Raw genomic sequence first — 16,013 nt, forward strand, 5'->3', positions numbered from 1 at the left:
ATTTTTCATAATACTCCCTTCATCCCGATTATCTTGAGACTTTTTTTTTGGGCACAAGAATTAAGAAAGTGGTGTTTTGTGTGTAAGTGAAAAAGTAAAAAGATGAATAAAGGGTAAATTATTGATATTTGATCATAATTTATGTATTTTACAAGCAATTAACCTTAGCTAGTAAATATAAACAAACTATATTAACTCGTTGCACAGTACTATCCTACACAATCACACACACATACTACAGTACGTTTTGCTAATAAAATATATAACAATTTGCCAATATTTCACAAAATGCAATGACAATACTAAATATATACTGCATCTTTTGTTGGTTTACTTTCCACGAGTGAAAATTTTAATGGCAACCTAACAACACACAAAACTCAAACGAAATATTATAAACATTCCAACATTATATATTTACCAGACTGCAGTAAACATCATCTAATCCATTAACTGCGGATCTTCTTCTTAACCTTTTGTACTGGAATTTTGTCTTTGATCTTGTGCAGAGCAGCTACCACTTGCATCATGTTGATTCTTTCCTCGGGTGAAAAGGCCAAACATTTCATTGCCAACTCAAATATAGACTCTACACATTCTAACTTTGCAGAAAACTGTGGATCTTCTCTTGACAGCAAACCAGCAGCCACAATTCCGCTTATGGCATTTTCTTGTAATGCATTTTTCACCCACTCCTTTAAGCTCATTTCACCATTGAACATATCATCTGTCGGCCTTTTACATGTAAACATCTCCAACAACAATATCCCATAACTGTATACATCCCCACTCGTGGATACCTTTCCTTCTGATCCAAATTCTATTAGAATAACACACGTTAATTCATATGTATGATTATAAACCACTTGTAGAAGGCGAAATTTAAGGTTTTCAGAATTATATATGAACATAAAATACATCACCTGGTGCTGCATAACCAACAGTTGCCATGTTAATAGTGTGAGCTGCTGCCTCACCATTGTCGAAGAGCTTAGAAATGCCAAAATCGCCAACATGGGCAGTCATATCCTCATCGAGCAACACGTTGTTCGGCTTTATATCACAGTGCACAACAGTGCGCGTGTGATGATGATGAAGATATTCCAAGGCTAACGCCACATCTGTCGCTATCTTCAGCCTCTGCATCAAATCCAGAAAATCCTTGTCCGAGTAATGCAGCCATATGTCCAAGCTTCCATTAGGCATGTATGCAAGAATCAAGGCTTTGAAGTCGGGGCTACTGCAACAGCCAAGTATCTTCACCAAGTTTCTATGGCGAATGCTGCTCAGTATCTGGCTCTCTGTCTCAAAGCTCTTGGTGGCTCTTTCTAATTGCAAGTTGAAGACCTTCACTGCAACTTGTGTCCCATCCGCAAGCGTTGCTTTGAATACCGAACCCATGCCACCTCTCCCGAGAAGGTTCATCTCACTAAAAGAGCTCGTCCCCTGCTTGATTTCTCTCTCCGAGACTATCTTCCAACCAACACCTACTGACTGGACCTCAGCTTCAGGCCGCGGATTCCTCCCTCTGCGCCGTTTTATAAGGAAAATTACCACAACCACCATAATCATAGTTGCAAGGAAGGCGGGAATAATGTATTTCAGCAGCCTCCAAGCACTCCTTGATGCTGGTTTCCGGCAAGGCGAGATTTGAAATTTTGTTGCGCTACAGAGAGCAGAGTTGTGGAGAAATGATTCAGCAGTGAAGCTCTTAAAACAACCCTTATCCAGAATCTCCCCTTCCAATCTGTTGTATGACACATTAAAAGCTTGGAGCTTGAGACCTGTCAACGACTCAGGTATCGAACCAGAAAGATGATTGTTGGACAGATCCAATTCGATCAAGCCTTTGAGCTGCCCCATTGATTGAGGGATGGTTCCATCAAGCATATTATGTGATAAATACAAGTATTCAAGCGATTCGCAGCCGCTGATTGTGCTCGGAATACGCCCTGAAAAATTGTTATGCGACAAGTCCATCTCGCTGATAGCATTCAAATTTTTGATCTGGTCTGGAATCTGACCACTCAAATAGTTTGAATCCAAGTATAGGTTTATGAGGTCCTTGAGATTGAACAAGTTGGAAGGAAGTGAAGAATTGAGCTTGTTTGAGGACAATGAGACCTTTCTTAGCGATTTAATTTCCCCCAAACATTCAGGTATTGGACCAGTAAGCATGTTACTACTCAAATACAAATACCCCAAATTACTGATATTGCAAAGATCACGAGGGATATATCCTTGCAACTGGTTAGAATAGAGATATAACACGACGACTTGCTTCAATTTTCCCATTGTTTCCGGGATGAATCCTGTGAATTGATTCTCAGATAAATCTAAAGTTTGCAAACCGTTCAAGTTTCCAATTTCAGAAGGAATGGGACCCCTAATGCTGCAGTTAGATGCTATAAACGTGACAAGAGAAGTAGATAGATTCCCAATGGAAGCTGGGAGGATTCCGTTCATATGTGGATTGTCATGTATCTCTAAGACCTTCAAATCTCGGCAGTTAGTTAAAGAAGAGAGAAATGTGAGCTCCTGATTAGGAGATTCAGCTCCTGTCAAATTATTTTCCCAGAGTCGAAGCGCTCGCAGCTGTCTTAGATTACCAAAGTCGGGGATGGGGCCGGTGAACGAGTTTCTATTCAATTCCAACATAGTAAGCTTAGAAGCATTGTTGATAGAGGTTGGAATTTCGCCGGTGAGTCTGTTCAAATATAAATAAAGCTCTCGGAGATTGAGAAGCGAGCTCCCCATGGTTGGAGGAAGAGTGCCGGAAAATAGATTCTGTCGAAGAGCTAAGAACTGCAGAGATGAGATGTTGAAAAGGGAAGGAGGGATGGAACCGGATAAGAAATCATTGAAAGACACTTCAAAAACCTCAAGGCCTGCTAGATTACCAACCTCTTCCGGCAACTCACCTATCATACAGACACAGTGTATATATATATATATGATCATTCTACTTCTTTGATAATATTGCAGCAGGAAAATTACAGTCTAAAACTCGAACTATTGAATATCATATGTAAACACACCTGTAAACTTATTGCGATCCAATTCTAGTTTTATTAGCGAAGTGAGGTTGCCAACTTGCTTGGGTATGGGACCTGAGATGAACATAAATTGATTAGATAGGCATAGGGTCCCTAGATAAATAAACATAGTATAGGTTAATCCGTTGTTTATATTGGGATCCTTCCTTTCTTCGAATAGGACTTCTACTACTAAGATATATTGGAACTTTATAATATCTCAAAGATCTTGATGATTTCCATTCGTTTGAGCTAATTTTGCTTGATTCATATCCTATTGAAAGATTAGAATTGAAGAAATCCTAGTAGCAAGCATAAATTTACTCAAGATGCGTTTACTGTGGCTGTAAAATGATGGATAAGAAAAAATAAAAAAATATTTCTCCCTCCGTCCTATATGCATAGTTTTCCTTTTTCGTCCGTCCCATAAAAACATGCATAACCCATTTATAGTAATAACTCTCATTAAACATCACAATCAATGTGGAACCATTTCTCAACTCACTCTATATTTTACAGGATTTCTTAAAACTCGTGTCGTCCCAAAATATGCATTTTTTATGGGACAGAGGGAGTATGTTTTTTCTTTTTTATCATATGTTTACTAGAGATCAAAAAATGAAAAAATATTGGTAAATATTTTCACACCACTACCCAAAGATAATATTATCCAACATTGGAGATAAAATGAGTGAAAAGGAGCTGCCCGATAAAATATTTCATTCTGCTCAGAGAAATTGTTTTTTTTAGTAAACATGTGAAAATTGTGGAAAAATGAAGAAAATATATTTTCTCTCATTTTCATCAAAGTAAACGCACTTTCAATCATATACTTTATCAATCATGAAAAGTAAATACCCCTAAATTACTAGGATTAACAAAATACCTCGAACAGATAACATTGAGGAATTTATATACAAAACAAAACATGAAGAAATCTAGCAATATTAGTGAAGTGAGTTTGCCAACTTGCTTGGTTATGGGACCTGAGATGAACATTAATTGATTAGATAGACATAGGTCCCTAGATAAATAAACATAGTGTAGGTTACTCTGTTGTTTAAACCCCCTTCCTTTCTTCGAATAGGACCTCTACTAAGATATATCGGAACTTTTAGGATATCTCAAGGATCTTGGAAAATATTGGAAAATATTTCATATACTTACTAGAGATCAACAATTGAGAAAATGTTGAAAAATATTTTCACACCACTACCCAAAGATAATATTATCCAATATTGGAGATAAAATAAGTGAAAAGGAGCTGCCCGATAAAATATTTCATTCTACTCAGAGAAATTGCTTTTTTTAGTGAACATGTGAAAATTGTTAAAAAATGATGAAAATATATATTTTCTCTCATATATATATATATATATATATATATATATATATAGGGAAAGGCTAAAATAAGAACGCTTCTTAAAATATAAATTATGAACCATTTTCAGCCCTTAAATCATCAAGATCTACGGTTGATTCATCACCTTGTTGGATAAATTCATGGTCCTGAGTTCGAATCCCAAAGGTAGCAAAAAATTATTTTTCGCAATCCATGCCTTTATACAGTTTATTCATGCGTGTTATACATAAAAATCATGCATTTTTGTTGGTTCGTAATTCTTAAAATAAGGGTGGTTTATTGAATAACCGCCCCCTATATATATATATATATATATACACTTGTCAAGTAGTTGTGGGAGAGTTTTAGATACTTCAAGGTGTTGTGTTGAGATATACTATATCTGATCTCCTTTGGTATACTACCTTTCAATTTAATATATATAGCGTAATAAATGTCAAAAGACCTTTCGAATACTCAGACATAGATAGAAATTGCAATATGACTATGTATTGACAAAATATCAGTACGTCAGAGATATTCTTGTAAGTCATTAAAATACATGTGAAATTAATAGTTGGAGTTAAGATACAACTCTTCAAGATTGGGTAAATTGTAGAAAACTGGGATATATATAGGGATGGCAATGGGCCGGATCTGAACCGGATCCTGCTTGGTCCAGATCCAGATCCGAATTTTCTTACTTAGGTCCAGATCCGGTCCAGATCCATTGGATCCAAAAAAATAAGATCCAGACTTAGATCCATTGAATCCACTGGGTCTCGGGTCCAGATCCAGATCCATACTTTTTACTCTTTTAAAACATTTATAAATTTTAAATTAACTAAAAAAAATCGAATTTTGTCTAAAGTATCAACAATTATTTAAAAATAAATATTAAATCATAACCTATATTAGTATAAAATTTCATAATAAGTAAGAATATGATATTCAAGTACTAAATACTCCCTCCGTCCACAATTTAAAGCCCTACTTCCCCTTAAATTTTTGTCCACAATTTAAAGCCCTATTCTGCTTTTTGTACCTTTTTACCCTCCCTCTTTATTTAAAATTACTACCATTTGCCACTAATGGACCCACCATACAACACCTTTATTATTTTTATATTCTATATTTATTACACTTTATCACTAGTGGACCCACCACACAACACCTTTAACACTTTAGTCAACTACTTTATCACTTTAGTCAACTACCCTTTTATTTCATCCACATCACCATTTTCAGCTTTCTTAGTCTCCGTGCCCACATCAAAGTGGGGCTTTAAATTGTGGACGGAGGGAGTAATATATTTGTAGATACACACTTATTTTAATTGTATATATAAAAAGGGATGAAAAATTACTAATCATATCATTACAATCAATTTTATCTCTATCTTTATCACAATATTCAGTAACAGTGGAACAATGTGTCTTCCATTTTTACATTGAAAAGAAAAAAACAATATTATCAATATAAATAACATAATAATAATAATAATAATAATAATAATAATAATAATAACAACAACAACAACTAAAATTTAAATTAAGATAAAATAAAATATTATTTTTAATAGAATTATATACTCCCTCCGTCCCGTTATTAACGGCACGTTTCTTTTCGGCACGGAGATTAAGAAAAGTAGAATTAAGGGAATTAGATGTGTAGTGTTATTTTAATTAAAAACACACACACAGTCACACACACTGCCTCTCTCTCTGCCTCACCGGTACACGGCGGCGCCGCCGCCGGCGAGCGCCGCCTCGTCGGCTCCTCCCCCCGTCCTATCTCTCCCTTCCCTCTCTCCCTCTCTCCATGGCAGAAACCAAACAAAAATTAAAAATTCTTCCCAAAATTGAATGTTAAATATGGTTAAGAAAGGAGGCTTTGTTACTCCAAAAATCTGCTGCTGCCGCTGCCGGCTTCCACCAAAGAAATTCAAACAACCACTATCATTCAAACAACCAACAAAGAAATTAAAGAAATTCACTACATCATTTCCCCCAAATTCAAGAAGTACATCATTTTCCCCTTTCCGTCCTGACCTCTCCCTCCCTCCCGTTTACAGAACTCCGGCGACCAACAGGTTGGTGGTGGCCGCTCCACCCTCTGTAAACCCTAGCCCCCACATCCCGTACTTGTTGTTCAAGAGGGAGGTCGGCGAGAAGGAAGTGGATTAGAGATGAGGAGGTTGTTGCGCCACTGCAACGGTGCGACGGAGGTGGTGCAGATGCAGAGGTGGCGCAGATCTGGAGGAGGCAGAGGTGGAGGTGGAGGAAGCGGGCGTAGATCTGGAGGAGGCGGAGGTGGAGGAGGCGGGCGCAGATCCGGAGGCGGCGCGATGGAGGCGGCGCAGATCCAGCGGAGGTGGAGGCGGCGGCGCAGATCCGGAGGAGGTGGAGAAGGCGGCGCAGTGGAGAGGTGTGACCGAATGAGAAATTTTGGGGTGAGAAGAGAGAGGGACGATACGATAGAGAGAGAGCTAAAGTTTTAATTGACCTTAAATTAAGTTTATTAGTTGTAGTTAATGAGCCCTAATTTTTTCCAAAAAAGGAAACGTGCCATCAATAACGGGACAACCCAAAAAGAAAAACGTGCCATTAATAATGGGACGGAGGGAGTACATTATTTATGAAAATAGATGTTTAGATTAGTAATAGATCTTTAAGGTAGAGTTTGATAAAAATAAAATAAAATATATATTTTTTATATATAACCGGATCCGTGGGCCGGATCTGGACCGGATCTGGGTCTCAAAATTTTTGCTCCAGATCCAGATCCGCAAATTTTAAGAGTAATCCAGATCCGGTCCAGATCCATTGGATCCATTTTTCACAAGGTCCAGATCCTGTAAAAAGGATCTGGATCTGCGGATCTGGACCGGGTCCAGGATCCATTGTCATCTCTAGATATATACTTCCAGACAAACTATTGTTGAAGAGGTCCACATAATCCAATACAGAAATCTTTTTACATCTAAGTAAAATACAAATGTAATAATCAAATCAACAGATTAAATATGTTAATCTTACCTGTCAAGTTGTTGTCGGAAAGTTTTAGAATCATCAATGAAGTAAGAGATCCAATTTCCTCTGGTATGCTGCCTGCAAATTGAGCAATGGTCAAATTAAACACTTCTGTATCTGCGTATTCTGATATATTGAGAGTTGAAATAAGTGTTAAACATACCTGTGAGGTTGTTGGAGTCAAGATACAACTCTTCAAGATTGGGTGAATTGTAGAAAAGTGGGATACTTCCAGACAAACTGTTGTTGAAGAGGTTCACGTATTCCAGAGAAGAAATGTTGAAAATAGAGGATGGAAGATCTCCTGTTAAGTTGGAGTTTGAAATGTTTAACCACTATTAGTGAAAAAGGTACAAAAATCAAACACAAGGGTGACGTAGCTATTACTATATTATTATATGTTTAGTTATATATAGAATAAAATATTAATCATTAAAATTACGCAATTTTTAGCATTTCTAGTTGCGCAATTTACAATTTTATGAAATAATCTTTTTTTTTAATAAGAACTAAGAAGGAACAATAATAGCCTTTATTTTCTTAGTGATAACTCGAACCCCCAACTTAATAATAAAAAAAGAAGAAGCATATTACCAACTAAGGTTCATTTAGAAATATATTTTTAATTATTACTTCCTCCGTATCTCTATAAAAACATGCAATGATATACTAAGATTTAAGAAATATTAGGCAAATATGTATGAGTGGAAAAGAAGTCACATTTTGTTTGAGTGAAGTGATATCCAAAAATGAAAAGTAAAATATTTTTTTAGACACGTTCCAAAACAATAATTGAACATATTTTTCAGAGACGGATAGAGTATTATTTTTAGCGGGCAAGTGTGAAAGGAAGAACTTATTTGCGGTTGGTGTGAAGAGACAAGTATATATGCCCCATTGTGAATTACTATAATATATTGAAAAAAAAGTTTGCGTTAGTTGTAATTGGAATTGGAAAAGAACGTGAAATAAGGGGGAAAAAAAGAGCTTTGATGCAAAACCTTAAAAATTTTACTATAGTATCCTAAAATGTGAAAGCTCTCTCTTTAAACGAATCCAAGAATCTGGATACATGATACGTAGTAAGAAGAGATGATATATACCGTCCAGAAAGTTTGAGTTGATAGACAGATCCCTAAGCATGGTCAGATTCCCAATTCCAGTTGGAATCTTGCCACTGAATCCGTTCACCGACAAGCTCAGCCTCTCCAGCTTCGTGCACTCGAACATTCTCGCCGGAATTTCACCATTAAGTCGATTCTCCGACATATCGAGTCGCCGGAGCTCCGTCGTACCACCACCGCAGATATCATCCGGTAATGAGCCCGATAGCTCATTAAAGCTCATATCAATTTCTATCAGCAACGACATGTTGGTGAAGATAATTAGTGGGATTCTCCCTGAGAATTTGTTGTTATTGAGGCGCAGATGTTGGAGTTGAGACAAGGCTCCGAGCCACGACGGTATTTCTCCGGTGAGGTTGTTGAATCCGACGTTCATCTCCTTTAGACGGCGCAGTTTAGAGAGCTCGGAGGGTAAGGCACCCGTGAAATTGTTGGAGCTAATGTCGAGGGATTGAAGAAACGTTAGGTTTCCGAGATGAGGAGAGAGGTTTCCCCAGAGCGCGACGCCTGAGAGATTGAGGGCCGTCACCCGGTGGTGTCTGGCACCGCACGAGACGCCGGCCCAGTCGCAGATGGGAGTGTTTGTGGACCAGTTGGTGATGAGGTTGGAATTAGGGATTGATAAATTGATGCTGGTTTTGAAATTGAGCAATGCATCTTCATCAGTTGTTGAATTTGTGGATGAGGTTAGTGTGAAGAAGATGTTCATTGTTATGAAAAGCATAATAAGAGCACAAGAGAAGAAAAATGGCTCCATTAGCTAAGAATGGAATAATCACATGCTCTAGCACCACGAAAGTTCAAATGGAGATAATTTAATGAAAATTAGAAAAGGTATCCTTCAACTTTCCTCAAGCATTTTTAGTGATGAAAATGATCGATGGAATGAAAAGCCATCCACTTTTGTGTAGTTTGGCTCCACCACTTATGTTATCTTCATAAAAGCATACTTTTGTGGACACCCAAGTATGGAGTTCGAATGTTTTTTAGTACAGTAACTTAATTGATTTGGAAATTAGGACAAAAATTTTCGGACTTGTAAAAATAGGACACTAATTTGTTTTTAGAATAAAATAGGACACTAATTAATGAGTGTTGCAGCCGCAGGACATTTCTCGGCCGAGAAATGTCCTTTTTTTACGACGCTTATTAATTAGTGTTCTATTTTACTCTAAAAAAAATTAGTGTCCTATTTTTACAAGTCCAAAAGTTGTTGTCCTAATTTCTAAATCAACATAAGTTACTGTCCTAAAAAATCATCTGACTCCCCAAGTATGTGAATAATATAATCATGAGGCGTAGGTAAGGCTAGAAAAAAAAAAGGGTTAATTATGCCAAAAACCATGAACTTTGGTCGGATTTCCAAACTTGCCATGAACTTTTTTTTTTTTTTTTTATAAAAAATTCCCTAAACTTTACACACACTTTTTTCTTATTTTTTTTGTTCGCCAATGTACGCGTATAAAGGCAAAAAGACTAACCGATGATCAACGAGAAAAAGAAGTGAATTACATTGTGGCCTAATGAGGCGGATAACCTCCTATATAAAATAATCAAAAATGTATTCAATGTAATTATAACATATAGTATATAGTAATATATAAATCTTTTTCACAATGCATTAAAAGTATTGCCTTGCTTAATTAATCATAAGTGAATGATTAAATTAATTAAATTTTTTAATTTAGTTACATGTGAATTATTTCTAATTAATCAATTATTTATAATATACTACTCTTATAATTTAATTTTAATTATATTTATTACTCCAGTATTTTATATAATTGTAATTATCCCCGTGCAAGCATGGGTTGGCAGTACTAGTAACAATACACACTACTACAAAAGTTTACATACATAACAGTACATAGATAACGGTTTTTTTCAAAAACCGTTATGTATGAGCGCACTTTTAGGAATAGATAACGGTTTTTCGAAAATCCGTTATCTATGTAGTGTTGTCTAAATGCATAGATAACGGTTTGAACAAATGCGTTATGTTTATGCGTTATCTATTAGTTGCATACATAACGGTACTACAAACCGTTAAGCCGACCGTTATCTATGTGCGTATTTTTGAACTCTTAGATAACGATTATTGAAACCGTTAAGTAAAAGTGTTATGTATACTATTATTTCATTTAATTTTTTATTTTCATAATTAATTTATTAATTAAATAATTTAAAAATATTGTATAATTCTATCTCTCATCTCTTCCCCAAATCTCTCTCTCTCTCTTCGTGATCTCTCCCTCTTTGAGAGATAGTCGCCGCCGCTGCCGAGGCAAGTTCCGGCGAATGGTAGCTATTCGCGCTCTTCCGGCGACATCGGTCGCCGCGACCTCGCCTCTCCATTTTCCTCTAACATATAGCTAGGGCAAAGGTTGAGCCCTAGTTCTTCTCGCCCCCACCCACCCTGCATCGCGTCGCCTCTGACGCCGCTCTTCTCGCAGCAGCAGATCGGGCGGCGGAGCACCCTTCTCCCCTCCACCGAGCACGAGCAGACCACCCATCTCCTCCACCGACGCCGCTCTTCTTGCAGCAGCAGCAGCAGCAGATCGGGCTTTTTGCTGCTCCGTCTGCCACCTACCGCACCCGTCTCTCTTTATCCGTCCGTTAGCCCTAGCAGCTGCCGCCGGTGGAGCTCTCAATCGCAGACCCTAGGAGCCGCCGCTGTCGCTGCCGCCTTCTACAATAGCCACCACCAAGGTAGAATCCCTAATTATACATCCCTTACGCAAATCTCATTCCAAATCCCTAATTTTTGAACTTTGTTGGTAACAATATAATTTAGATTAGGGCTTTTGCTCAAATTTTTTAAATTATTTGAAGCTATTTTGCTCAAATTTTTTAATTTTGTGAAGCTATTTTGCTCAAGTTTTTGAATTATCTCTCTGTTATTGGATTATCCTCAATTGTAAGAATGAAACGCATTCTCATACATAATTCTCAAACGGTTATTGGATTATCTCTCACATTCTCTATTGTTTGTTTGCTAGGGGATTATCTCTCACATTCTCTATTCAACAATATAGAATGAATTCATTCTTAAGGTTATCTGAATTATCTCTCTGTTATTGGATTATCTCTCACATTCTCCAACTACGAATTCGCGCCGCGCAGCGAGGCATGGAGCGAAGACGAGAGCTTCGTGCTGCTGGAGGTGTGGGGGGAGCGGTACATGGAGCTCGGTAGGCGGAGCCTGAGGGCAGAGGACTGGGTGTGTGAGCAACCTGCGCCCCTCCCCATATCAGGGAGCCCCTTCTCCGGTCTAGGCCCATTGGTCCGGCAACTCTGTAACAGTTGCCGACGCCTCCTCAACCCAACGACTAATAGCAGGTAAACGAATGCAAATCTAAAAATGTGGGATTGAAACAACAGGCTTTGTGGAAGAAAAAATGGCAGGAAATTGCTGCAGGCAAAAACTTGGCTTTAATATTAGTATAGATTCATCGATTACTCGTTTCCATCAAACTACCAATTGGTTCTCCGTTTCTCTCTCTACTAAAGGAACTTTTGTATCTGCTTCTCTATCTACATTCTGCTCTTCGTTGATTTTGGTAAGGTTTGTTTCCGTTCTCATTTCGGGAATTTATGTGCGTTTTGTTTGGGTTTTGAGAGTTTAACTTACTTTTCTGCTAGTTATTCTCTGGTGTTCCTTTTGTCCATATGTCTTTCAAATTCCGGGTAACAAATTATTGTTTTTGCAGTATGGACAGAAGAGTACTATTGCTTCTAGTCGCGCTCAGCAGCTGCTGGTGTTGTAATGCTAGAGACCTTACAGGTAATTTAGTTGGTGAGAACATTGAAATTGTTAAGGTTTAGCTAACGAGGCAATTTTGGTTCGTTTTCTTGGAAAAAGGATTACTTTGAAATATTGGTTGATCTTGCCATATAGTATTAGTGAGCTCAATTTAATGAGACAAGTGGATTTAGTTTTATGCCTCTCCATCTCCTTTGAAGCTTTGGTGCACGTAAAAGTTTGCTAAAAAATCTGTGCTCCACTTTGTAGAAACTCTAAAAACTATAAAAAGGATAGTTTTTTTTTATCATTCAATACTTTAAATCCCTGTAGTAAATCACACTAGCAAGTTTCCACCTCGAAGACTTGGCTGCTAGAAGCCTAGAATCCTCCTCCCAAAACAAGTTTCGCTAGCTGATAACGACATTTGTTTTCCTTTCAAATGCCTGCTTCGTTCAATTTCTACTACCTGTTGGTTTCTTTCTGAAGCTAAAATATCTGATTTAGATCGTTTAGAAAGAGATTCTAGCAAGTACTATACTAATGCTGGTCCTATGTTGGCAGTCCTGCAGTCGAATGACAAGGGAGAAGCTCTATATGTGCAAGAAGTTACCAAGAATGAAGATTTTTGTGCATTGTGTGAAGAGTTTGCTTCTGAGGCTCTTAGTTACCTTACACTAAATAAAACCCAAGCAGAGATCATTACCATTCTTCACAAATCCTGCCCGGGTTATCTTCCTTCAAGGTATTTGTTTGAGTATCACTTCTTTCTGAGAGTTTAACTTTTAACCTCATGTTGATCTTCAGATGCACATCTTATACCAGTTGAATTGCCAGAGATAAAATTGTTGACCGACAGGTAAAGAAATCTTTTAACTTAGCTGTTAGATGTACTTAGCATATTCTCTGGTTATATTTGTATTGAGATAGTGCTATTCGCCGGAACTGTTGTTATACGGTATTGTTATCCAGATCACACTTTTTTTTGGAGCATATGGATTCCAAACTGTCGACCCATTTATGTATATTCTCCTTTCAAACCATGCAATAGTTCTGGGAGTAAAATGATCTTAGACCCAAGTATACATAATTTAATTACAAAACTTAATCAAAGTTTGAACTTGAATTATTCTAAAGGCTCTTAAACTGTAGATCTGAGCTAACCTGGTCCACTTTATTACCAGAGAATTATAAATGGTTTATATTGGAATTTGTTGATATTGTTGTTGTAAACTATGTTGCTAATAGCTTTAAATCTGTTGTTTATCTTGGACAAATTGTGCTTGTGCACCACTGATAACAATAAGATATTGCCAAGTGCGTAAACTTAAATTGATTTGTCCCACTACGTGTTAAATTTTTTTAATGCCTAGTTAACAACTTTTTGACTAGCATAGATCAATCCTCTGGGCATATCTGAACCTGCAGGTTGCTGAAAAGACAGCTCTTCTTCGTCCTATAGAATTGAAACGAGTCCCACTGTCTCTGGAAGGTAGTGCCTTCAGAAGAAAGTTTCTGGACACAGATGAACTTATGGGCTACTGCAGTTGGTTTGCTGTAAGAACTATTGCCTTCATCATCACTGTTCACTTTCAATTTGATTTTGCAAATGCATCGTCATTGGTCTGCTGTCCATGATTTTATGTGAACATTGAATCTGGATCCTTAAGTTTCTTCTACTTTTTATTCTTATACTAAAAGACATTAATCTACTTGTATCTGCAGTGAGACAACTCAAAATCAGATCTACATTGCTTTATATTTGGGAAACTGCTATGTAGATTCATACTCGTCAGTTGCAAATTCTGTTTATATCAGCATTTCTTTTGAGGTTTCAATCATCTGTCCTTTGCTGTTATAATGATAATATGAAACTGCATTCCTCTATGAAATCATGATTCTTGAAATATCCTTGGACAGTAAGTTATCAGTGCTGTACCCATTGCCTCACCATGTATATTTTTACTTATTTTTGGGTCAGATACGGTCAAGAGATTGTGGATAAGTTGGTTTCTGTGTTGCTAATGCTCTGTTCTCTTTGTAAATCCATGATCTATTGTTTAGTCTAGAAAACTATTGCCAAGATATATCTTCCAGAGCATTAAAACTACTTTTCCCTGTTCTTTCATGTTTTCTCATTTAACATTTGACAAACAATGTATGCTAGCTGTATATTTATTACAGTAGAACCAAACTGCATGATATGTTCTAAAAGTGTATATTAAAGCTGAATTTGATCTTGAACCTAACAATGCAGTGTTGCTTTTACTCCGGTGACAGTATAGCTACATTTTCTTAATTCCATCACATGAGTATTTGACAAGTGGCGTATATGTTTATATGTTATCAAGGGATGTTACTTTCAGAAAGGGAGGAAGATCAAGATGGAGATGAGCGCGAAGGAAGCCTTTGAGAGGTCGATGAGGACTTTGTCGGAGTGGATAAGCCAGAAAGTGAATCGAAATATGTAATGATCTTAGATACTTGATACTTGGTTCATTCGGATGATAATGTACGAATATTTTGGATAATATATAATATTGTTATTGTTGATTTTATCATTTTGTTGTTTTAAAGTTATTTATTTATTTCTTGATATAAATAACATAAAAATTGAGAAAAAAAATATTAAATATTAAAGATAACGGTTAATATCGTTATAAAAGGTACAAAAAACCGTTATCTATGTCTTACAAAGATAACGGTTTAAACCGTTATAAAAAGTATAAAAATCTGTTAACTATAATATGGAAAAAAAAATATTATATAATACATAACGGATAAATTCTAATACATAACAGTGGAAAACCGTTATCTTTATAAGAAAAAGATAACGGTTTAAACCGTTATAAAAAGTATATAAACTGTTAACTATAATATGAAAAAAAAATATTATAGAATACATAACGGATAAATTATAATACATAACAGTAGAAAACCGTTATCTTTGTAAGAAAAAGATAACGGTTTAAACCGTTATAAAAAGTATAAAAACTGTTAACTATAATATGAAAAAAAAAATATATTATAGAATACATAACGGATAAATTATAATACATAACAGTAGAAAACCGTTATGTATAATCAATATAGATAACGGTTTCATAACCGTGATGTATGTGTGGTTGTACTGTTATCTTTTCCCTTCATAGATAACGGTTTTGAAACCGTTGTGTATGACGTATAGAATAGATAACACCACTATACACAACGGTTTTTTTGCTCATAGATAACGGATTTTATCCGTTATCTATGAGCGTTTTTCTAGTAGTGACAAGATAGGGTTATTCTATTCACAACCCCCATTTTACTTTTTATAACCCCCATTAATTAAAAATAATAAAATTTTATTATTTTATCTTGTAATTCATAATTTTAAATTAAATTAAATTTATAATAAATTAGCAATTTTATTTAAATAAATTTTAAAAAAAAACACGTATAAAATATTTATAACCGCCACCAGAAGATGGGCCAATCGGTCTTCAAAAGGACCGATGCCGCCGCAGCCGCAGAGGCTGCCGCCGATTACTAGGGACCTGAAACATCTTTTGCTTTCTTCAAAGGTTTATTTTTGTTCTTTTGATTACAAAGTAAATAGAAATTGTCTTTGGTGGAAATTTGTGAATTTGTGGGGATTGGGTTTGTGCTGGCCGTAGTGACGTAAGGCAAAGCACAGGAAGAATCGAATTTGTACTACCCAAACAATGGTGAGTGGCTTCCAAGTTTCGCACTATT

The 16,013-nt window shown here is 36.4% G+C and overlaps 2 protein-coding genes and 1 long non-coding RNA gene across 4 annotated transcripts; 2 read left to right on the forward strand and 1 right to left on the reverse strand.

The window, feature by feature from the left end:
* Positions 1–279: 279 nt before the first annotated feature.
* Positions 280–9,380, reverse strand: LOC131002653 (putative receptor-like protein kinase At3g47110). The gene is made up of 6 exons (XM_057929125.1): positions 8,513–9,380; positions 7,573–7,713; positions 7,416–7,487; positions 3,039–3,110; positions 924–2,921; positions 280–820 (listed from the first exon to the last, which is right to left on the reverse strand). Exons 1-6 carry the CDS (start codon positions 9,288–9,290, stop codon positions 450–452), a joined length of 3,432 nt encoding a protein of 1,143 aa, XP_057785108.1. The 5' UTR covers positions 9,291–9,380; the 3' UTR covers positions 280–449.
* Positions 9,381–10,745: 1,365 nt separating this feature from the next.
* On the forward strand, positions 10,746–14,447 carry LOC131002655 (uncharacterized). Of its 2 annotated transcripts, none has more exons than XR_009094374.1 (4): positions 10,746–11,242; positions 11,533–11,872; positions 13,083–13,134; positions 13,704–14,447. It is a non-coding gene; the product is annotated as an uncharacterized LOC131002655 (long non-coding RNA). The 2 variants fall into 2 exon arrangements; XR_009094373.1 differs by having other exon boundaries at positions 10,754–11,242; positions 11,657–11,872.
* On the forward strand, positions 12,185–13,075 carry LOC131002654 (uncharacterized). The gene is made up of 2 exons (XM_057929126.1): positions 12,185–12,317; positions 12,840–13,075. Exons 1-2 carry the CDS (start codon positions 12,203–12,205, stop codon positions 13,055–13,057), a joined length of 333 nt encoding a protein of 110 aa, XP_057785109.1. The 5' UTR covers positions 12,185–12,202; the 3' UTR covers positions 13,058–13,075.
* Positions 14,448–16,013: the final 1,566 nt, after the last annotated feature.

The sequence above is a fragment of the Salvia miltiorrhiza genome, unplaced genomic scaffold (assembly GCF_028751815.1).
Source record: "Salvia miltiorrhiza cultivar Shanhuang (shh) unplaced genomic scaffold, IMPLAD_Smil_shh fragScaff_scaffold_173, whole genome shotgun sequence".
In the NCBI taxonomy this organism is placed as follows: domain Eukaryota; kingdom Viridiplantae; phylum Streptophyta; class Magnoliopsida; order Lamiales; family Lamiaceae; genus Salvia; species Salvia miltiorrhiza.

Coding starts and splice junctions, on each gene's coding strand:
- LOC131002653 (XM_057929125.1), bottom strand. CDS start 9,290: ATGGAGCCATTTTTCTTCTCTTGTGCTCTTATTATGCTTTTCATAACA. Junction 2,922..3,038: donor GGATCGCAATAAGTTTACAG/GTGTGTTTACAT, acceptor TCTGTATGATAG/GTGAGTTGCCGGAAGAGGTT. Junction 821..923: donor TGTTGGTTATGCAGCACCAG/GTGATGTATTTT, acceptor TTATTCTAATAG/AATTTGGATCAGAAGGAAAG.
- LOC131002654 (XM_057929126.1), top strand. CDS start 12,203: ATGTCTTTCAAATTCCGGGTAACAAATTATTGTTTTTGCAGTATGGAC. Junction 12,318..12,839: donor TAATGCTAGAGACCTTACAG/GTAATTTAGTTG, acceptor CTATGTTGGCAG/TCCTGCAGTCGAATGACAAG.